Here is a 21,222-nt window from a genome sequence, read left to right on the forward strand (position 1 = left end):
CTAATTTTCTCAATCGAGTTTAAAAACACCCGAGAGGGCTCGACGCAGACGATCGGTGCCAAAATATTTCATACTTGAACATTTTCCAGATCAGATTTAAAGTCATCCAGCAGCAAAAATCCAACTGCTGTCAAGTCTGAAACAACTGGAGAAGATACTGGTCTTTACTCAGACCTTACACAAAAGTCAGCACTGTGGCTCAAATCAAACTGTCTGGATTAAAAGATGTAAACTTGTCAAATGATGATATTAACAGTTTAGAACTTGTCGGCTAAATGTTCTTTTTGAGTTAGTTTGTATTTTTCATTAGTTAATAACTGCTCTTTTAAAGGCTTTATATGTGATGTTTTGATCCAGCAGAGCACCAGCATGAAACCAAAACAACTCGCGCTGCATTGTTGTGTTAGCATGCTAATGCTAGCGATCTTTATTATGCTGGTATCTTCACACTGCATGTAAATTTACCTGAAATGAGCGTGATCTAGAAACACAGTTAAGCAGTGAGTACAGTATGTTATTCTTCTTTTCTCTAGTCCCTCAATTAAACAACTTTTATACACGAGGGGAGGAGTCAGCCGGCCGTCCTGGCGATGTAAACAAAGTGAAGATAGGACTCTGAAAACTCTGAAAGCATCACAGACAGTGGGACTCGGGCGTTACACCCATTGTAGACAGTCATGACTCACAGAGTTATTTTCAGAGGATAGACTTGATTTATATTTAAGTGTGAAAAATCACAGATAAAGCCTTTAAACATTTAAGGCCCTGTGTCCACTGAGCGTTTTTTTCTGAGAGCTAGTGTCATTTTTTTAAATGTTGTCAAGAAGTAGAGAGCGTTAGCAGCAGCAGGCAGCACATTCACGTTTACACGAGAAGGATCCTCTGTTTATACCCCTCAGGTTTTCTGACCAGGGTCTACTTGTTGTCCCTCGAGTCTTATTGAAAACTAAAGGTGGTCATGCCTTTGAACTTGTAGCTCCGACACTCAGGAAATCTCTTCCTATTCTCAGACGTTCTGCAGATTCTACTGATGTTGAAGGCTCTCCTTTCAAATCGGCTTCTGACAAGATTCAATCTGGACGTTATGTGATGTGATTTTCTAAAATGTTGTTTTTTCTGTTCATCTTGTATGATTCTTTTAAATGTTGTTATAACTCATGGTATTATTTTGTGAAGCACTTTGTGACCTTGTTCTGTAAAAGGTTGCTTTACCAAGACAACCGACTCTACCCACTGAGCTACCGCCGCCCCACGACTCATTAACAATGGAAGAAGAAGAACTCACCACAATCTCCATCCCTCCATCGGTAGGGACGTAGATGACTTTGTAGCCCTGAACATTCCCATCAGCTGGATTCCAGGTGACGGTGAGAGTGGTGATGGTTGGTTTGGTCACCTTCATGTTGCCAATTCCTGCCAGAGGCACTGCGAGCAGGAAAATGATTCTTGTTATTAATCTAAATTAATTTCACATTTTGTCTCAAATAACATTTGAAGCCCAACAGTGACTTACATGTCTTCCCGTTCTCTGACTGGCGTTTTCCCTCCCTTGCTGGGTAGACTGGTAACACCGACACAGTATACGGCGTGTCGGGCATTAAGTTCCTGAGGATGATGGAGGTGGTGCCAGTGGGGACTTGTTCCTGTAGATACAAAAAAAAAAACCATCAGTCAGTCTGCTCTCTTCTTAACCAGCTTCTTTATCAGTGTCTCTTCTTGGGGTCTCACCATCTCCTCCAGGCCGCCGGTCACAGGTACATAGAACACCTTGTACAGGCGAACGGCTCCATCAGCAGGTTCCCAGTTCACAGCCAGAGAAGTCATGGTGGGGTCCGTCACCACCAGGTTCTTCACTCCTCCCAGCGGCCCTACAGACGAGAGGATCTCAGAGTTAGTCGCACAATTTAAAGACCCCGTAGTCTCCTCATGTTCATCTTTCATTTTGTCAGTCTGTAAAACCTAAAGAGCATCTTTGCATTATTTGCAGCTCAAAAAAACACCTTAATTATCTTCTTCAAATATATTTTATTTTATTTTTAATTCTGATAATGGCGCCTGTAAATTAAAACCCTCATTTCAGCCTCTGTCTGAAACAGTTAAATTCAACTGCTGTCTCTTTAAGCCCCCCCCCCCCCTCCCCTGTGCCCACTTTCTTCTCATTGGCCAGTTGTCTGGAGGAACTTCCTGGGGAGGGCAGAACGCTGCAGGGCTGCCAGGGGAGGGCTGCTCTCCAGTGCTGGGAGAAGAGAGTCTATGTAAAGAGGTATCAACGTCTTACGTAGAGGCTTGAAGCCGTTTCTTGATTTCATCTCGGGGATCTTTGTCCTGATTTGCAGAACAAGCCGTTTAGCGCTTAGTTGAAATGATGCATCTAAAAGCACTAAAATGTTGAGTGTTGCCAAGTCTTACTTGTCCTTCCATTTTCAGACATGGTCTTTCCGTCTCCTGCAGCGTAAACGGGCACCAGAGACACGGTGTAGAGGGTGTCGGGCTGCAGGCCTCGCAGCATGGTGTTGGTTGTTCCTGCGGTCACCGTTTCCTGATTCAACAAAATATCAGATAGATGAGCTGCTGCCACAACTCAAGACAGGAGACACAAGGAGAAACAAGCATGCTGGGAATGGAAATGATGCAAAGTCGTTTGTGTGGTTAAAGAAGCAGCATCATCAGCTTTCACTGCTGCCTTTGAGCCATGCAGAAGACTTTAATTGAACGCTCCAGTCCAGTTATTCTCCATCAGTAGCAGACTCAGGTTATGAAAGGGCAAGCCTGCAGACTCTTTGCCAAATGAAAACGGTCTTCAAATATCTCCTGAAAATGGAATTACTGTCAGCTTCTGAACATGCATGACTCATCTCAAATTCCAAAGAAGCTCGAAACAATTATCAGACTGAAAAATGAGGGTGAGGTGCAGAGGCATGAGGATTATGTCACCGGTGAGAAGACACAACAGTCACGGCTGAATTCTTCAGCTATTTGACTGATTTAAAGCGACAGACGTGTTGAAACACACACACAGTGAATAACACAGCAGAGAGTGCCAGCTGACAGGCAGCAGATGGTGTTTTCCCTACCAGTCCTACCATGCTTTCGGCTCCTCCAGCAGCAGGAGCGTAGAGGACCTTGTACTCCTTCACTCGGCCCTCAGCCGGCTCCCAGCGCACGTTCAGGGTGGTCATGGTGGGGTTCAGCACCTGCAGGTTCCTGACGCCACCCAGAGGCTCTGAGGGAGCAGATATACAGTTTGAGGAGGATGAAGTCGAGGGTATTACTTTACATCTTCCTCAAAATGAACAAGCTAGCAGTAAACTTTTCAAACTGTGTTCCTGTGATGTCCGTCTCTTACTGGTTTGTCCTTCTCCAGAGATGTCTTTGCTGAAGCCTGTCGGGTACATGGCGGCCACGCTGACGGAGTACTGAGTGTCAGGGTCCAGCTTCTGCAGGATGTGGCTGGTCTTCTTCCCTCCCACCTGAGCCTGTGACGCGGAAACAATTCAGCTTTAACAACCAAGTTTCAAATGTTTTCTGGCAAGTTTAATAAAACACTGAAAGTGCCAAAGTCAAAAAACAAAATCTGGCTGTGACAAATGTACACATAACAGTTACTTTCTCATTGTCTCATATGAGAATTAAAGGTCACATACAAAATCCATTTCCCCATGTTCCTCTAACAATAATATGTGTCTCTAGTCTGTCTACAAATCCCCTAATGATGAGAAAAGTCCATCCTCTCTGTCTTCTCCCTGCTCCACTTTTCAGAAAATGTGTGCTCAAACAGGCCGTTTGGAGATTTTCCCTTTATGACATCACAAAGGGCAGTAGCCCCTCCCCCAGGTGGGTGACACTCCCACAGCTAGGTGTTTGTTCTGCCCTCTGAGTCTGCCTTCTCACCGTAAACAATAGAACATGGAGTGAGAAAGCACCGAGCCACATCCTCTACCATGGAAATCCAAAATCCAAAACCCAAAACGTATTGTATTTCAAGTTTTTGGATAACAATATAGAATATTTTGTATTTTTTGCAGTTAGCAATCCTACAGTTTCAGAGGTCAAAAGCCTATTTATGGTTTAAATTTGCTCAAGCACTCTCTATCTTCCATCATTTCTCAGTAGTTTTTTAAAGTCAAACAGTAGAAGGAACAAACGTCCTGGTTGCTGAGTGGGAGTGTCATGGCTGCTGTTCCCTGTGCTGTTTAAATCCTGAATTCTCCCCTTCTGCTGTCTCCAGCTCTGCCCAGGTGAAGCTACTGATGGCCTTGTAGAGTTGGGGTTGCAGTGCTTCTCAGTTAGGAACTGAGTGTCTTGATGATTTAGTCCTTTGTTGACTTTTGTTAACTATTTACATATTGAAGTGCTTTATTAAAAACTCTTGATTTCTTCTTTGTTGAGGTGTTTTGTGTAGATTTATTGGGTCAAACTGTGGGCTCTTGCTCGCCCCATAGGACGGCCTAACAGGAAGTTAAAGAGACTAAAACGCTCTCAGTGTGTCATCGTGATTGGTCATGATTGGACTCTCACTGGGACTCTTCATTATTACCTCAGTGGGTGTCCTGCTTGATTTATTCCACAAATAGTTAAAGACAGACCACCTCCATGTAGAGCCATCATTCTTCTCAGCTTGTTATATTTTATTAGATTTAATAATATATTACATAGCATCAGTCTAGGACATTACTCCCCCTCCCCCTTTAAAAACAGTAGTTTTCCGTCTTTTTTTCCCATCATATCTGCACAATTCCCCACGAGTTGCTTTTGACAGTTTTTTCTTCATTTTTCAGCAGAGTGACGAGACCCTGAGCTCATCCTGCATAAACAAACATCCCGTCTGGTTTCATATGACGGATGTTAAAGTCAACAAGCCCGCAGGAGACAACAGGACACCAGATGCTGCGAGTCTTTAGGGTAACACATCTGACGCAGCGAGGGGATCAGAGACCACTGACATCATGATTGGACGCTGACTCTTTGTTTGGGGGAGCTCTGTCATAACATCTCAGAGACACAATAAAAATGTGTAACTCACTGAGATTCTTTTCATATTGCCCATAGTTTCCTTTCAAAGTTTCAAAGTTATTTCCAGCTCTGATCACTGTTGAGTCACTGAGGAGGAATGTGAGGAGGCCAAACGGAGGACTCGTCTGATGACACCGTCAGGCTCGGGGATGCTGTCATGAAGCAGATGACACACTTTGGCAACAGATCGTTTTTGTGGGAATGACGATTCAGCACCATCTTGAGCTTTTTCAGAACCTTCTCCATCATCTTCATCTTTTACATGAAATAGTAGGCGTTTTTTTTGTCACTTTTCAGCACCATCTTCAGTATTTTCAGCGCCCTCTTTTATTTACAAGAAATCATTCCTCCAAGAACTTCCTCATCTTCAGCCATATGTACTCTTCTTCATCATGATTTCAATGCAGCATTTTCAGCACCATCTTTAGCGTTATTATCAGCTTCTTCTGCACTTTCCTGCATCTTGACTTTCAACTACTTCTTCATCATTTTGTTCACAATATCAAACATTTTATCACACTTTTCAGCACTCTTCTCATCATTTCAACAACTCCATCTTCTTCAGCAATATGTCTTCATCATCATCATCATATCAAGTATAACTTTAATCTAGCATTTTCAGCAGCTCCTTCACCATTTCAGCAACTTATTCACCATCTCCTTCAGCTTCATCTTCATCATCTTTAGTTTCAACTTCATCATTTTCAGCATGGTCAGGTTAGCCGACCATACCTACACCTTTAAGGAACCTTTTTCTCTTTTTTTTTTTTGCATTTCAGCTTTTAACATTCACACGCATTTCTGCAAGGAGAAGCATTTTAAATTCCTACAAAACCACCCATGATCTTCATCAGTATAAATCATGAGACAGATGGTTGATAATGATTTTCAAATTCCAATCAATCAATTCAGGTAAAAAAATGGGATTTGACTTTTGAGCAAAACCTTTTAGATAGAAGGCAAAACACATTTATCCAAACCAGCTCTATAAATCATTAGCATGTTCTTGTGTTCTTCTTTGTGAAAGTTTAATATAAGGACTTTTTTTTTGTATAAATCGAAGTATAAAGGCCCCGACATTTGACTAATTTCCTAGCTCCTGATCCTTTAAATGATCTGTTTTATAATAATGAATAAAGATGACACAGCATTTTCCTTCTGGTTTCCCTCCCTGCAGAGTCTGATGTCTGTGTTTCATTAAAGAGATCCTGAAAGTGTTTCTCCAGAGGACAGAAAACTTCCCATCATATCAGTCTGTTCTTGGTTGATGTGTTTCTAAATGCGCTCTGGGAGTCATACAGTGAACTCTTGTGACAGATTCAAAGCTCTCCATCACATTGAGATATTCAGTGATTTGTCATCGAGTGGCTGCAGCTCGCTGGAGATGTTCCCTCTGGTCAGACAGGACCACAGTGGAACAAAACCTCCGTTTGTTAGACCGCTTTCAGGAAAATCCACCCGAAAGAGGAATTCTGTCTCATTGTTGCTTAAATCCTGGACACGCAGAGGACACGCAGAGTGTTCTCAGCTTTGCTGTAAAGGGAGAGCGGGACTTGTTTTCTGGTAAACCTCAACAGTTAAAGGACCGTGGACAGTTTGGTCATAAAAACTAAAGTAAACATATTAAATAGCTCTGAAGTTACTGCTTTGTTCAGCGTCCGTGGAGCAGCTCCAAACTTTGTCTCCTGATAAAACAAAGAGCCAAGAGTTTCGTGTGAAGACATCGTATTATGTTACTCCGGCTCTTTGGTTCAAACTACCTAAAACTTCATGGCTAGGATATGTGATGTGACGGCCCTGTGGCCTGCTAAGTTGCACCTTCTCTGCTCTCAGCCAAACTGAGAACACCTGGGCCCGATGCCCACAGTCACTATAAGAGCTGCATTGTTGTGTTAGCATGCTAATGTTAGCGCTCTTTAGTTAGCTCTTAGCTTCACATTGCATGAAAACTGACACAGAATGAGCGTGATCTAAAAACACTTAGGTGACATCCAAATAATCAGTGAGTATGTTCTTCTTCTTCTCTCTAGTCCTTGCCTAAAACAGCTTTTATACACAAGGGGAGGAGCCAGCTGTCCCGCCCATGTAAACACGGCTCTGACAACAACACAGCCAGCGGGACTCGAGCTTCTCCCTCATTGTAGACAGTCATGACTCAGAGAGATATTTACACAGCACAGGATATACTTGATTTATGATATATTTATGTGGAAAATGTCACACATTCTTTCTTTAACAAAAATAACAGCCTAAAGTTCACGTCCATGTTTATGCACCAGAATAAAAAACCATAGGCCCAAAGTGAAAGAGCTCTTTTTGCTGCAAAATCAAAAGTAAGAGATTAAATAAACTAATAAACACTGACTGAATACTTCTTTAAAAATCATGTGTAAAACCAACACATGAACTTAATGTTGTATGCTGATGACAGCACTGTATTCCAACCTAAGATATGCCCGTTACTTTGTTAAATACTATAAAATGAGGAGTGAACTTACCCTGAGAGGCTCGCCTCCAACCAGGGATTTGTAAGTGATCTGGTAGTTCTGGACAGGGCCAGGGGCTGCGTCCCATTTCACCGTCAGCGAGGAGATGGTGGCGTTGAAAACCCTCAAGTTACGAGGAGGCTCGGGAAGCACTGAGAGCACACAAATAATATCCAGTAAATAATCGGAGGATTAATCTGGATGTTGCGATTTGTTTTTATTAGCGATGATGATGGTGAGGATGATGATGGTTATGCTCCCACAATCCCGAAGGTCAAAAAACTAGGACGGTATTTTTTTCTGATGGAAGCAGCATGGTAGTCATTAAAGCTGGTCAGTGCAGGGTTGGAGTTCGGTGACTTCTAACTCAGATATGTTCATTAAAGATAACTGGACCGCTTTTTTTTTTTGCTACTTAAAATTATCTAAGTGGGCTGTTAAATAAATAAAAAATCCCTTCAGCGTTTGAAATATTCAGAAAACAAAAAACAAAACCATTCTACGGATATGAACAGAAATTTACTAATATGTGTTAATATAAAATATAAAATCTTTAAAGGTATCGTTCCTTTTCACCTAATTGAATGACCTCCAACCCTCCAGCAGAAACACTGTACAATGAAGCAACAACATGCAACAGCAAAAACGAGATGACTCAGGTGAGCACTGATGGAGGATGACATGATGATGAGGTGATAAAATGACATGATAATGTGACACAAATGACACCGTGACAACAGAAATGTTTCAAGACAAAATGGTGAATGATGGAGGATGATGATGGATTCTCATGGACGCGTGGACGATGACTTGTTACACCTTAACGTTCACACTCTGAATTTAAGGCTTTGAATCTACATTCACACCACAGCTGCACAAACACTAACTCTATGAACATTGTTTGTACTGTTATGAACATGTGGCTATAAAAACTTGTTTTTAAGAGCTCTGAAGTAGCTTGTAGCTGACGAAGCAGAAGAGCTTTGACGTAGCTTGTAGCTAACGCAGATAAGAGTTCTGAAGTAGCTTGTAGCTAACGTAACTAAGAGTTCTAAAGTAGCTTGTAGCTGACGTAGCTGAAGAGCTCTAAAGTAGCTTGTAGCTGAAGAGCTCTGATGAAGCTTGTAGCTGACGTAGGTAAGAATTCTAAAGTAGCTGACGTAGCTAAAGAGCTCTAAAGTAGCTTGTAGCTAACCTAGCTGAAGAGCTCTAAAGTAGCTTGTGGTGTGAGCGCAGAGTGAAGCACTAAATTGCACACACATGCAGTTAAAGAAACAGTGTTCTTTCACCAACACTGTCCTGTACGGTCCACAGTCATTCAACACATAATCCTTACAAAGAGAAAGAACCTGTCCTTCTCATTAGACATACCCTCTGCAGAGGTCAACACTAGAAAGAGACGTTGAGAAAACAACAAAGTTAATATTTAGAGAAACATCTGTGAGTGGTAAATGTGTTTGTTTGTTTTTTTTTACTCAGAAGCTGGTGGTCTGCTTACATGTACGCTCGCTTCCCATCAGGTCCTCACTCTCTGACTCGTCAGGGTAGATGGCTGTGACGGTGACCCCGTACTCAGTGTCTGGGTCCAAGTTTGGCAGAACGTGGGAGGTCTCATCGCTATTCAGGATGGCCTGGTGATGGAGGACAGGTGTGTTAACAATAATTGTAATTCCCCTTGGAGGGGTTCTTTGATCAACTTTTATCGGGTCGCCGTCGAAAGCCTCCCAGTCTACAGCTGCACTGTGTGGTTCAGCAGCTGCACAGCAGAGGACAGGATGGACCTACAGCTGGTGGTGAGGGCGGATCAGAGCTGGTGATTGGGACTTAACCCTCAGTACCAGCCCTCAGTGACGTATAAACTGGCTGGCTCTAAAGGAGAGCCAGCTGTATCTAAAAACAAAAAGACCCCACCCGCCATGGACACTGTCTCCTCTCCCCCCTCCCCTCTGGAAGGAGATAGAGTAAGCAAACCACAGAACCAGCAGTTTATTATTCATTACTCTTTAATGAATGTGACAGCTGCTTTACACAATTAGTACTTCCTGTTTTTTAGAGTTTTTTTAGACTTAAGTGCTTTTAACTAATGTTTTCTTGATGTGCTTTTAATTGTGTCTTAACAATTATTATTATTCATGTGTTTCTGTCAGTGCTGCCACTGCCAAGAGCTTTGTTGTTTTTATAGCAATGACAATAAAGGTCTTTTCTATTCTTTGTTTTACTGGCAGGACTTTCTAAAGCTGGCTACACACTAGATGATTCTAGGCACGATTTGGAAAAAAAATAATGAGCAGTAAATTGTGAAAATGAAAGCTGCAAACTTGTGGTTTTGTTGGGGAAGGTAAAGCGTTTGAGATTTTTTGTTTTAATGTGGAGTTCTTGATTGGGGACAGTGAAGTGTGAAAAGCTTCCTGTTGCAGGTTAATCCTCTGAGGTGATTTTTCTGCTGAACTGTGAATTGGTCGGGTTATATAAGCGGGAAACGCTGGAGAGCCCAAATATGAGAAGAAGGCAAACAAAGAGAGCTTTATTAATGCTCCAGCTTTCCTGGATGTTTTTACTTAAAGTCTTGGCAAACACATTAGCTACGTTTTGTGAGGCTTGTCAGTTTAAAGAATCTGTGAAGCCACAATGGATTAGTCATATCATTTTTTTTTCTTCCTTGGTAATAAAAATAAAAACATTAGTTGACAGTGTTACAGCACAACAGCATGTTTCATTTTACATTCAAACCAAACCATCTCCAGTTTTCATAATTGTGACTTTACCCATCGATGGACGGTGTACATTTAGTTTTAAAACTAGTCTTAACATTTACATTTTGCATTTTGAGTCTAGGCTCCAGTTTAAAGTGGAGATGTGAAATACTCCAAAGCTGCAGGCAGAAAAACCTTCACCACCGGTTAGAAGAGGAAACTCCGACCAGATGTTTGGTGTCACTGCAGACAGACCGTGCCGTCCAAGCAAAGCTCATTTGCATATTTCAAGAGACAGAACTGGTCTGGATTGTTTGTCCAGCTGCTGGAGATGCACATTTTGATTAGAAATAAGGAATGTAAGTCGGACAAAACAAATCCGGCTACATCATGGATACAAGCCAAGTGAGCAGATGTGTTGTCTTAGGACTTTTCCTCCTTTGTCTGATTTGACCTTAAATCCTAGCTGCTCACGTCTTTTTGTCCTAACTTACTGCATTTGACTGTACATGTAAAATAACTTTTAAAAGGTTCAGTGCCATCAGGCTAGACTGGCCAACTCACAAACTGGAAGTTGGTTTCCCCCTTCTTGGTCCAGCCGACCCGATAGAGGGCCACATCCGGGGCTCCGTGTTCCCATGTGGCCCTGAACGAGCTCTGCGTCACCTCAGAGAACTGCAGGTTCTTCGGAGCAGGAACAACATCTGTTCACACAGGCCGAAACAAGAGGGAGGGGGGGGGGGGGTCAGTGAGCTAAAGGAAGTCTCTTTCCTCTGAGAAAAGCAGCTCATGGTCGGTAAAAGAAACTGAGTGTTGCACTGTGTGTACAAGGTTGAATATAAAAAAATATTTGCTGGATGAACAAAAACATTAGAAGAAGATGGTTCAGACCTGTGATGGCGCTTCCGAGCATCACAGTGCCAGGTCCCTCGTCATAGACCGGGGTGACTGCCACATCGTACTCAGTCTGGGAGATCAGGCTGGAAAGATCCAGGGTGGTGGTGCCACCGTCCACTTCAGCCTGCGAGAGACAGATTTGATTATCAGTAAAGTGGGTTGCTTGACATTTAAAGAATTCTTTAATTCTAAAACACACACAGTCACAGTTTCTAGAAAATCCCCAAATCTGCACAAAGAAAAGAGTTGTTCTAGATTTAATATTGGATACCTTAAAGACCATGACTCCATTTCAAACTGTATTTTAGGTTCAAAGTGAAACACGTTGAAATAAGGGCTGTCAAATGATTACATTTTTTAAAGTCACTGAATAGTATATCACGATTAATCAAATTCTTAATTGCATGCATGTCTGAAAAACTTTTTTTTTTAGGCCTTTAATTTAAATTTCTCTACTGATTTAAGCTGAGAGTACTTTACTTGCTGTGTGCTTTTATTTTGAAATAAAGTAAGGCCCCTTCCTGTAGATGGAAGGTGAGGACTGGAAGTTAAGCACAGAAACAGGAAGTGGTTAGGGATCCCAAAGTGAGGTCAAAAAGCTCAAAGGAACAGTAACAAAGGTCAATGTGTGATGTCATAAGGTCAATGTGTGATGTCATAAGGGGATAGTACTTTGGACTCATCAGCTGAGCTGTCTGAGAGTTTGTTAAAGTGAAATGAGACATTCAAAGATGCAGCAGTGTTCTTCTTTTACATCACTGAGACTACAGGGAGACACTGAGGACCACTATCTACGGAGAGCCTGAAGGGACAAAATAAGATGCGATTAAAATCCTTAATGAAGTGTGACTAACGTGTTAATGCATCAGGTTCTGCAGGATTACACAGTTTAAATGTGCCCATGTTCTTTTAACTTGGTCTGCAGTTTCAGATTTGTTTTAGAAACGTCTATCTGCGTCTTTAGTGAAGTAATGTTACTGAAATTCTCCAAGATGTGCAGAGATTGACAGAGCTGTGAGGTCTATGACAGCACAGCTTTGATATATAAAAAAAACACAGAAACGGCTGAGGCGTGTGTCCTCTGTAAAGTTTTCCATCTTGGCAGAGAGTGAGAAGTGAGTTAGCAGCCGTTAAAGAAGAAACCTGGACATATAGCAGGCAGTAATCCAACGTTCTTCTGCAGAGACAGGAAAGCTTCAGCCGTAATCCTTAAAGAGGAGTTGATGTTCTGTGAATCATCCATCAGAACTTTCTGGAAGTGTCACACACATGTGCTCATTGACTGTGTCGTCAGCTGCAGATTTATGTCGCACTGTTTGTCCTTCGATGACGTCCAAGTGAGAAATTATGAGGGCGGAGAGGTGCCGGTATGACCCTTTGCTCTGCTGCCAGCAGACCGCTTTACTCGTAAAAAAAAATCAGCCAACATAGAAGGAGCTGCTCCTCTGGCTGGAACTCTCGACTCGGCACACAGTCGGTCATTTTCACAGAACGGAGATATCACTGCCGAGTAAAGCTTCAGTGAGGTTTTAATGTGAAAAGGAACTTTTGTGTCACCTTAGAAAAATATTCAATGACAACAATAAATGACTCTGAGGAAGACCAGCTGATACGAGCTAAAAGGGAGTCATGGCTGGTGATCGCTGCAAGCTCAAATCAAACCGTTTTTAATTGTTCATGTGACAATTTGGACTGTTGATGAATGTTGGATAACCTCCTCTAATTCTTAACTTATAAAAATATGTTTGAATCGTTAAAAAATGTGGATCGGGCGTCTCAGAACTCCTGTGAAGTCTTTAGAGTTTTTGACCAACAGTAAGGAGCTGGAATCAACAAATCTTATTTTCCTAAATTTTCCAGTGATGCTTCATATTCACTTTCTGTTTTTGACATTTGTAGTTCTCTTCTAACCTTCCTCATTTAACGGACGAAAGACTACTTAACCACCTGTCAGATTGTTTTCAGAATCGAGAGGATTCAGTGCTTTTTAATGTCCGTCATTAAAGTGAGCCAGAACCCAGGCCGTGTTTTTTAAATCTGTAATCCTGTATTGGATTAATTTCTGAACGTCAAAACCCTCAGATTTTTTTTTTTTTTACCTCCTTCAGGTCTCCTTCTTCTGGTTTATAGTTGATGATGTACTTGCGGACCGCTCCAGGAGCAGCGTCCCAGTTGAGCCTCATGGTGCTGTGAGTCACATCCGAGATTCTCAGGACTCCAGCGGGAGGCCTGGGCACTGAGGGAGGACAGGGGGGAAATAAATATGTCCATTTAAACTTGAACCGATCCCTGCATCACAGTCACATGTTTTTGGGTAGATAGTGAATCATGCTGATGGACAGGTTGGAGCCAAAACCAACTAAATATCTGAAAACCAGACAGCAGCTCTGTTTTTAAATTGCTGCTTTGGATATTCTGTTTTTTAGTACCTTGGTTCAAAATCTAAAATATGAGCTCCAGCATGCAAAGAGATGTTATCATGGTCTAATAAAATAACTGCTGACATGAAACTAAGACTGAGCGAGACTCTGTTAAGCAAGTGCTTCTCCCTCCTTTAACCCTCTTTAAGTAACATAAGGATGTACGATCTGGTGTCTTATGACTAGAATACAGTGAACAAATACAAAGACATTTGTTTCCATACTGATTTGATTTAAGGCTGGACAGACGTTTTCCAGAGGTGGACCTACTCCAGTAAAATGTCTGCAGATGAAAAAGAGCCCAAGTTATGTCGAGTGTGGGGTCAGTCTAAGGTACTTACAGGTGACTCCGGTTCCATCCAGAGGGTCGCTGGGAGTCTCTCCGTGCAGGGCGAACAGTTTGATGGCGTAGGCTGTGTTGGGTGTCAGCTTCTCCAGCATGACGTTTGTCACCTCACCACTAACACGAACCTGTGTGGAGACAGAGGGAGGGAACATGATGTGGGGGGAGCGTTGGTAGTTTTAAAGTACAGATCAACAGCCAAGCTTCCCCACCTCAGCTGGTCAATCGTTGACTTCAATTAAGGATCTTTCAATCAAACAAGCTGTATTTACAGAACTGTATACCGCTGTACCATTATGACCTCATGACGGAGAAAAGAAGTGGCACAATCAGTCTGGGTCTGCATCGCTTTGTATCCCAGCACAGCTTGTAATACACAATGAATGTGGGGAACTTTCCATTGACTCATGCAATAGGGTGATGGTGGGGGCAACTGCACTTGCAGAACCAAGAATTTTATACTGGTACATTGGTCGTACCCATTTCTAGGACACAGCCAACTTTCTTTCAAGATGGGAAAAAAGTTATTAAAGTGCGTCTTATATACACAAGATGTCAAGGTCATGTCATTGCGAGCCAACCCACACGTGTTTCTGCAAGTTTGAAACTTAATTAATCACAAATTGGCTCCACTGTGCAGCGTGGAAGATCGGTAGCATTAGCATGTTAACACAACAATGCAGCGCGAGTAGTTTTGGTTTCATGCTGGTGCTCAAGGGTGACATCTGCTGGATCAAAAAAAATTGCATATTCTGCCCTTAAAGAAAATGATGTAGTAGTTTGGAGCTAAAGAACATGACTGGTTTTGCATGGATCCTTGACGTAAACCCCCGTGGAACAGAGACTAAGAACAAGACGTGATCACACAGCAACAACGCTCATGTGGATGGAGTGAACTTATCTTTGCAGCCAGGTCATAAAATCTGTTGGAAAGACTAAACCCAGAGGAGGGCAGGCTGTTGAAGCTGGGTTTTAAAGCCTATCATTTTGATATCTGGGTGTCCACATACTTCTGGCCGTGTAGTATTTACATTACATCACAGCCGAGCACAGTGTGCCATGCTGTGCTGTATATAAACTCATCTATCATGTTAATCAGTATTCACGTCGAATGATGAATGTTGATAAATAATCCAATGCACCACTTCATTTTAAGGTCCTCATTTCCACTCGCAAATGTTTCCAGGAAAAACCAGCTCGTGTGCAATAAAAGATTTTTCCTCTGCTGTATAATTGCACATGTAGATTAACACCACAGAAGCGAATAGCATCTGTTCTGTTTATATCACTCTGATGACTTCACACCATGAGCTAATCTTTCCTATAACTGAGGGCTCTGCATTTTGTAGACCTGGCCTGAGCCGTACTGGTTGAAGTCCACTTTCTTTTCTGCTAAGTGATCATCATCAACATCCTCGTACCGCCATCTGGAAGCAGTCAGCAGCACGAGCAGAAGTCCGAATTTATAAAATAAATGTGGGAATGCACAAAATTAAGATGTGTGAGTTTGTGTTGATTATAAGCGCCTGTGTCCTTGGTGCTTTAGTGTGCTTGTATCGCTCAACATGAGTCGCTGCGAGGCTAAAAGAAAACACTGCACATTCTCATACGTTGAAGGGTTTGTTACATTACCTCCATCTCCAGCTGTGGCTCGGAGGCGTTGATGGATCTGTACAGAAGCATGTAGCCTGTGGCACCTTCAGCCTCCCCCCATCTCACCTTCATGGTGGTGGAGGTCTCGTCGTAAACATTCATGTTCTTCGCTGCAGACAGGGGCACTAAGAGGACAGATAAACATGGTAAGAGCTCTAAGAGGACAAATATACACTGTAAGAGCTCTAAGAGGACAGATATACACTGTAAGAGCTCTAAGAGGACAAATATACACTGTAAGAGCTCTAAAATGACAGATAAACACTATAAGAGCTCTAAGAGGACAGATATACACTGCAAAAGCTCTAAGAAGACAGATATACACGGTAAGAGCTCTAAGAGGACAAATGGCCATATGTTGTGATATGTGATATATCATTATACAAAATTGGCTGTTTTAATAGTTACAAAGTAATGACTTTCGAAAGTCTCTGAAGATGGCGAAGAGCACAAATAGCAGATTCTTGGGATGAAATGTCCGACTGCGTGAGTCATTAAGGATGTTTTATATATTTGGTATTCTGGAGAGGATTTGGCAGAGAAATAGGATAATGACACAAACAGGAGCGCGACGTCCAGGCCATATTTTAAAAAATCTCTGACCTTTCCAAAGACATCATAAAGTTTAGTGCTTCTGACATGCAGAATATTTGGTATCACATGTCCAATGAAGGCTTCTGCTTTTTAAAGAATATTTTGCAGATGGATTTTCAAGCTTTTTCTATGTTTCTACCTTTTTGATTTGATTTGATTTCATGGAGCACACTGCGGTTTTGCATCGGCTTGAACAGCACTCTACTGAACACTCAGCATTCATTTCTGAGACAGACTGCAGCCTGAGCCGTTTAGGCTTTAAATATGAGGCTGAATAACAGACTGCAGACTGCGTTTATAGAAGGAAATTGTGCTCAAACTGAGTGTTAATTTGGAAAAAACCACAGTGATCTAGTGACTGCTAATGCCATCCAACAGCACAACAACATCAATCAAGAGACAATCAGCTCTTATTTCATAGCAGTGGGAAACAGCTCATTGTAAAAATCCGCCGCACATTGAAGAACAGTTAAAGCGCAGATGAAAGGACGACTAATCAAATAAAAGCACTTTACACATTATCAAGTTCTATCAGCTTATGTAAGATGTATTTTCAAAGGCTGCCGCCCTGATGTAAAACTACTTTTGTCTCAATGGCTCAAAGAGACTCTTATTTCAGGATTATCTTCTAGCATTACAACATGGAAACGTTGTTTGTATTAAAAGATGAGATGCTTAATGTGCGTTGATAGAAAGATGCTGTATGAGATTTGGAAACAAGTAACATCGTTGTGTGTGAAACAGGAAACTGGGGGGAGTAATCCATTTAATGCCAACAGCCATTAAAGATCCTCTTCATGTCTACTACCTCTTAGGGCAACAAATGCCTCGTGAAAATTATGTGGAAACTTCTCAAATGTGGTAAATAGGACTCGATTTTAGATGTCTATAAGAAAAGAAAAGAGACTGACTTACAGGTGGTCTCGGTGCCCTTCAGTGGCTCGCTGATCAACTCGTCATACACAGAGTAAACATTGACCACATACTCGGTCAGAGGGGTCAGGCCTTCCAGGACTGTGGTTGTCACTGAGCCGTCGACCAGCAGCTGAAATAATAAAAGACAGATTATTAAACCTTCTTCAGAAATCATCCATGGGTTACATTTTTTGTTCTTGACTATAAAGGAGAAAAAAGTCAGAGAGAGAGAGAGAGTAGGGGAAGGACACACGGCAAAGGAGCCACACGTTGGACCTGAACCTGTGCAGCCCGCCCAGAGGACTGCAGCCACAAGGCCACAAGCGCCCAACAATACCAGATTTCTAAACTCCAAAACCTTTCTTAAAAATAACAAACAATATCAATAAAAAGATCGATACAACAGCAACAAAAGTGCTCCGAGACCAAGACAAGACCAAGACACTTAGGGATCGAGACCGAGTCAAGACCAAGACATTTAGGGCTCGAGACCGAGTCAAGACCAAGACATTTAGGGATCGAGACCGAGTCAAGACCGAGACATTTAGGGATCGAGACCGAGTCAAGACCAAGACATTTAGGGATCGAGACCGAGTCAAGACCAAGACATTTAGGGATCGAGACCGAGTCAAGACCAAGACATTTAGGGATTGAGACCGAGTCAAGACCGAGACATTTAGGGATCGAGACCAAGACAAGACCAAGACATTTAGGGCTCGAGACCGAGTCAAGACCAAGACATTTAGGGATCGAGACCGAGTCAAGACCAAGACACTTAGGGATCGAGACCCAGTCAAGACCAAGACATTTAGGGATCGAGACCGAGTCAAGACCAAGACATTTAGGGATCGAGACCGAGTCAAGACCAAGACACTTAGGGATCGAGACCCAGTCAAGACCAAGACATTTAGGGATTGAGACCGAGTCAAGACCAAGACACTTAGGGCTCGAGACCGAGTCAAGACCAAGACACTTAGGGATCGAGACCCAGTCAAGACCAAGACATTTAGGGATCGAGACCGAGTCAAGACCGAGACATTTAGGGATCGAGACCGAGTCAAGACCAAGACATTTAGGGATCGAGACCGAGTCAAGGCCAAGACATTTAGGGATCGAGACCGAGTCAAGGCCAAGACATTTAGGGCTCGAGACCGAGTCAAGACCAAGACATTTAGGGATCGAGACCGAGTCAAGACAAGGAAATTTGGGTTTTATATGGTCAGCATTTTTTGAGATCTCTGCTTATTTAAAATACTGAAATTAAGGAAAACTGTTTTTCAAGAAACAATATATTCCCCTCTTAAAAACTCTTTTTTTTAAAAAGTTTTTACAGTTTATAAGAATTGTTCTCTATTAAAGCTTTAATATGTGGAAGCTTACTTTTGGAGTTAATATGTGCTCTATGCTTGTTCCTATTCTGTTCTTCTTGTAAACTCCTTCATACTAGTATTGAAGAACTGGAAATTGGTCTGAGTCTCAAGACCGGATCACTTTTTTAAGGTTTTGGTCTCGCCTCTAAATAGACAGCATTTTGACTCTCAGACTGGGCGGACTTCAGATTTTAAATCAAGACCGATCAAGAAGGTGTTGCACAGCTGCTTTTCACTTAGAGGTCATATTTTTCTCCACTCTTCAGACATTCATTTGACTCGATGAAATAAAGAAAAGAGCATTAACGTCCTATCGAGAGATGAACACACAAAACAGGCAGGTTATCAGCTCATCATTCTGTGAGTTTGATTTCTGACAGAGTTAAAGGTTTGGACTGAAACTGCTGCTCTGATCGGTCTTGGCGATCGCTTCATCAGCATTTATCAATCAGGGGTTGGTGGTGGTCCAGGTTCTTGTTTTTTTCACCTTTAGATGATTATAGTGCGCTAAGCTGAACCTTGCCGTGCTGCGTTCATGTGCTGGTGGGAAAAGTCCTCGTGTAGGATGTCCAAATTGGCTGCTCCACAGTGTCACATTCCTGTTCTATTCAGCTGGAAAATTAAACCCAGAGGGGAAATGACAAACAAACAGAAAAAAGGCTGCAGCTTCTCCAGGTCGTTATCTTGCCGAAAAAGACTTTCCTTCCATCGAATTATTGATGTCTGTTAGCGATTACATTCAAGCGGCTTCAAGTGCGCAAGTATTCTCAGAAATCAGGTTACGTTTTTAAAAAGCTGCAGGAATGAGCTCAGATCTGATGGAAATATCTCGACTGCACGGATAGTTCTTCAGCCCACTTGAAGGTGTTTGTCCTTCTCACGTAAAAGACAGAGTTGTAGTGTTTCAGTGGATATGGAAACACTTTCACCAAACAAGATCTGATCTAACAAACAAAATTCTTATCTTATCGCAATTTTCTGCCGAGCTATTTTATACAACGCTGACGTTTGAAAGGAGAAGGGAGGCTCAGGGTCGGTCCATTAATAACAAGAGAAGGAAAAACACTTTATGCGGGGGGGGGGGGATGGTGGGGGGGTCACAAACCTCCTCTGGTGCTTGATTCATGTTATATTTTGACCAAAGCACAGCACAGATGTTTCATTTAGACCACAGGGGACTGTTTGAAAAGGTGGAGGAGGGGGAGGATATGTCCTCTTTAAAGGTGACCTGTGAACAAGACCAACTTCTGACCTGCAAAACTTCGGCTTTGTTCCACCTCTGACATGTTTTTGCTATAAAAAAGTGAAAACATACAAAACCACCCAAGCTGTCCCTTAAAAAGCTTTTACTTATCTTAAGTCATTCAGACACTCCTTAATCATTTTCAGATCTATTCATGGTTACATTTCATTCCTCCCTTATGGATAAATGTTCCAGCTTTACAGTAAGATGTGTTTCATCATCTGGCAGCAGGCCTCTCTCTGTTATTTAGGATCCATTCTCTCTGCACTAAACACACGGCATGTAAATATCATCCGTCTAATGCTGTTGTGTTCCTATGCTCTCTACAGTCCAATATAAACACGTCTAAGAGGAGTGCGAGGCCATATGGGGAGACGTCTCGACCCAGTGTGAGGTCTATAGTGGATCCAGTGGAAACTCTGCTTGATTTCAGACCAGGCTGATTTGAATCACGCAGGCCAATAAAAGCACAAAGGATGGAAACGACCCAGAGCTCGGTTTCCAACGATAGGACCGACAGGAGGTGAAGTGTAAACTTAATGCAGGTTTACCAAAGTAACTGGGATCCAGAATTTAAGTCCCTGAGGGCTTAGAATAAAAACCAGACCTGAGTTTCGGTTTTGAACCTGTCTTATAAGGTTTCGTCACATCGGACCACTTATAACAAAATATCAAACAACATGGAGGAGTGAAGTGTCAATCATTCTGCTTTTTTACCGGAGTGACAACCTGTGATTATCCAAACTCACAGGAAGAAGTAAACCTCACCTGATTGGTGGGGCGCAGGAATTAAACAAAACAAAGAAGTTATCTGTTGGAGTTCAAGCCAAGTCTCATTTGAGCCAAAAGGGAAATAACAAGCAAACAAGATGTTATTCGATATTCACAATCGTTTCCAGCACTAACAGCTGGTGCACATGAAGATTTTAGAACTGGGAAGAAGATTCCCTATAACTGGATTCTTTGAATCAGACCAATTACCTGAGTCTTTTCACAAAGTCAAACTGAAGATCTAAACCAGGTTTAAGATGTGAGAAGAAAAACAACTCTTTATGTGAGATCTTTATGTGAAGAAGTTTCCATGCCATGTAGTAAAATGAGCCGGCTAAATTTGCACCCAAAATGTTGCAGAAACTTTTATTTAAAAATGTCTAACGGACTCTCTTATTCTCAAGCGCTCGCAGTGATTCAGACTGCAAGCTTAAGACAAACAAACTCTTCTACAGAGCGCTGTGTTTCGCTCCAAGAAATGAAGATACAGCCCCTTAACACACGACCCTGTTCCCTTTTTTCTAGATCCTTGTTTGTGTTGTTCTTGCTCTCTGATGTACGTCGCTTTGGATAAAAGCGTCTGCTAAGAGAACTGTAGAATTGTAGAATTGTAGAATCTCACCTCCTGGGTGGCTCCTCCATCCACAGCCGTATAAGTGACTTTATACATGTCGACGGTGCGGCCGGGTGGCGTCCAGGTGGCACGGAAGGAGCGGTGGGTAACCTCTGAGGTCACCAGGTTGGTGGGTGCCTCGGGTACCTCCACTTCTTCACCTCCTGAAAAAGGAGAACAGCAGGAGGAGCTGGAATGAGATCTGACATGT

General features: G+C 42.3%; 1 protein-coding gene across 1 annotated transcript in view; it reads right to left on the reverse strand.

Moving 5' to 3' along the window:
• The window catches only part of col12a1b (collagen, type XII, alpha 1b), a 98,451-nt gene that overhangs the window by 35,707 nt on the left and 41,522 nt on the right, over positions 1-21,222 (reverse strand). Inside the window, 16 exon segments of the mRNA XM_065963484.1 lie at positions 1,286-1,425; positions 1,514-1,643; positions 1,729-1,868; positions 2,410-2,539; positions 3,084-3,223; positions 3,347-3,476; positions 7,512-7,651; positions 8,871-8,888; positions 8,998-9,130; positions 10,757-10,896; positions 11,084-11,213; positions 13,189-13,325; positions 13,851-13,980; positions 15,485-15,630; positions 17,015-17,144; positions 21,021-21,175. Of these exon segments, the coding sequence (XP_065819556.1) occupies positions 1,286-1,425; positions 1,514-1,643; positions 1,729-1,868; positions 2,410-2,539; positions 3,084-3,223; positions 3,347-3,476; positions 7,512-7,651; positions 8,871-8,888; positions 8,998-9,130; positions 10,757-10,896; positions 11,084-11,213; positions 13,189-13,325; positions 13,851-13,980; positions 15,485-15,630; positions 17,015-17,144; positions 21,021-21,175 (2,069 nt within the window).

This window comes from Labrus bergylta, chromosome 15 (assembly GCF_963930695.1).
Source record: "Labrus bergylta chromosome 15, fLabBer1.1, whole genome shotgun sequence".
In the NCBI taxonomy this organism is placed as follows: Eukaryota; Metazoa; Chordata; class Actinopteri; order Labriformes; family Labridae; genus Labrus; species Labrus bergylta.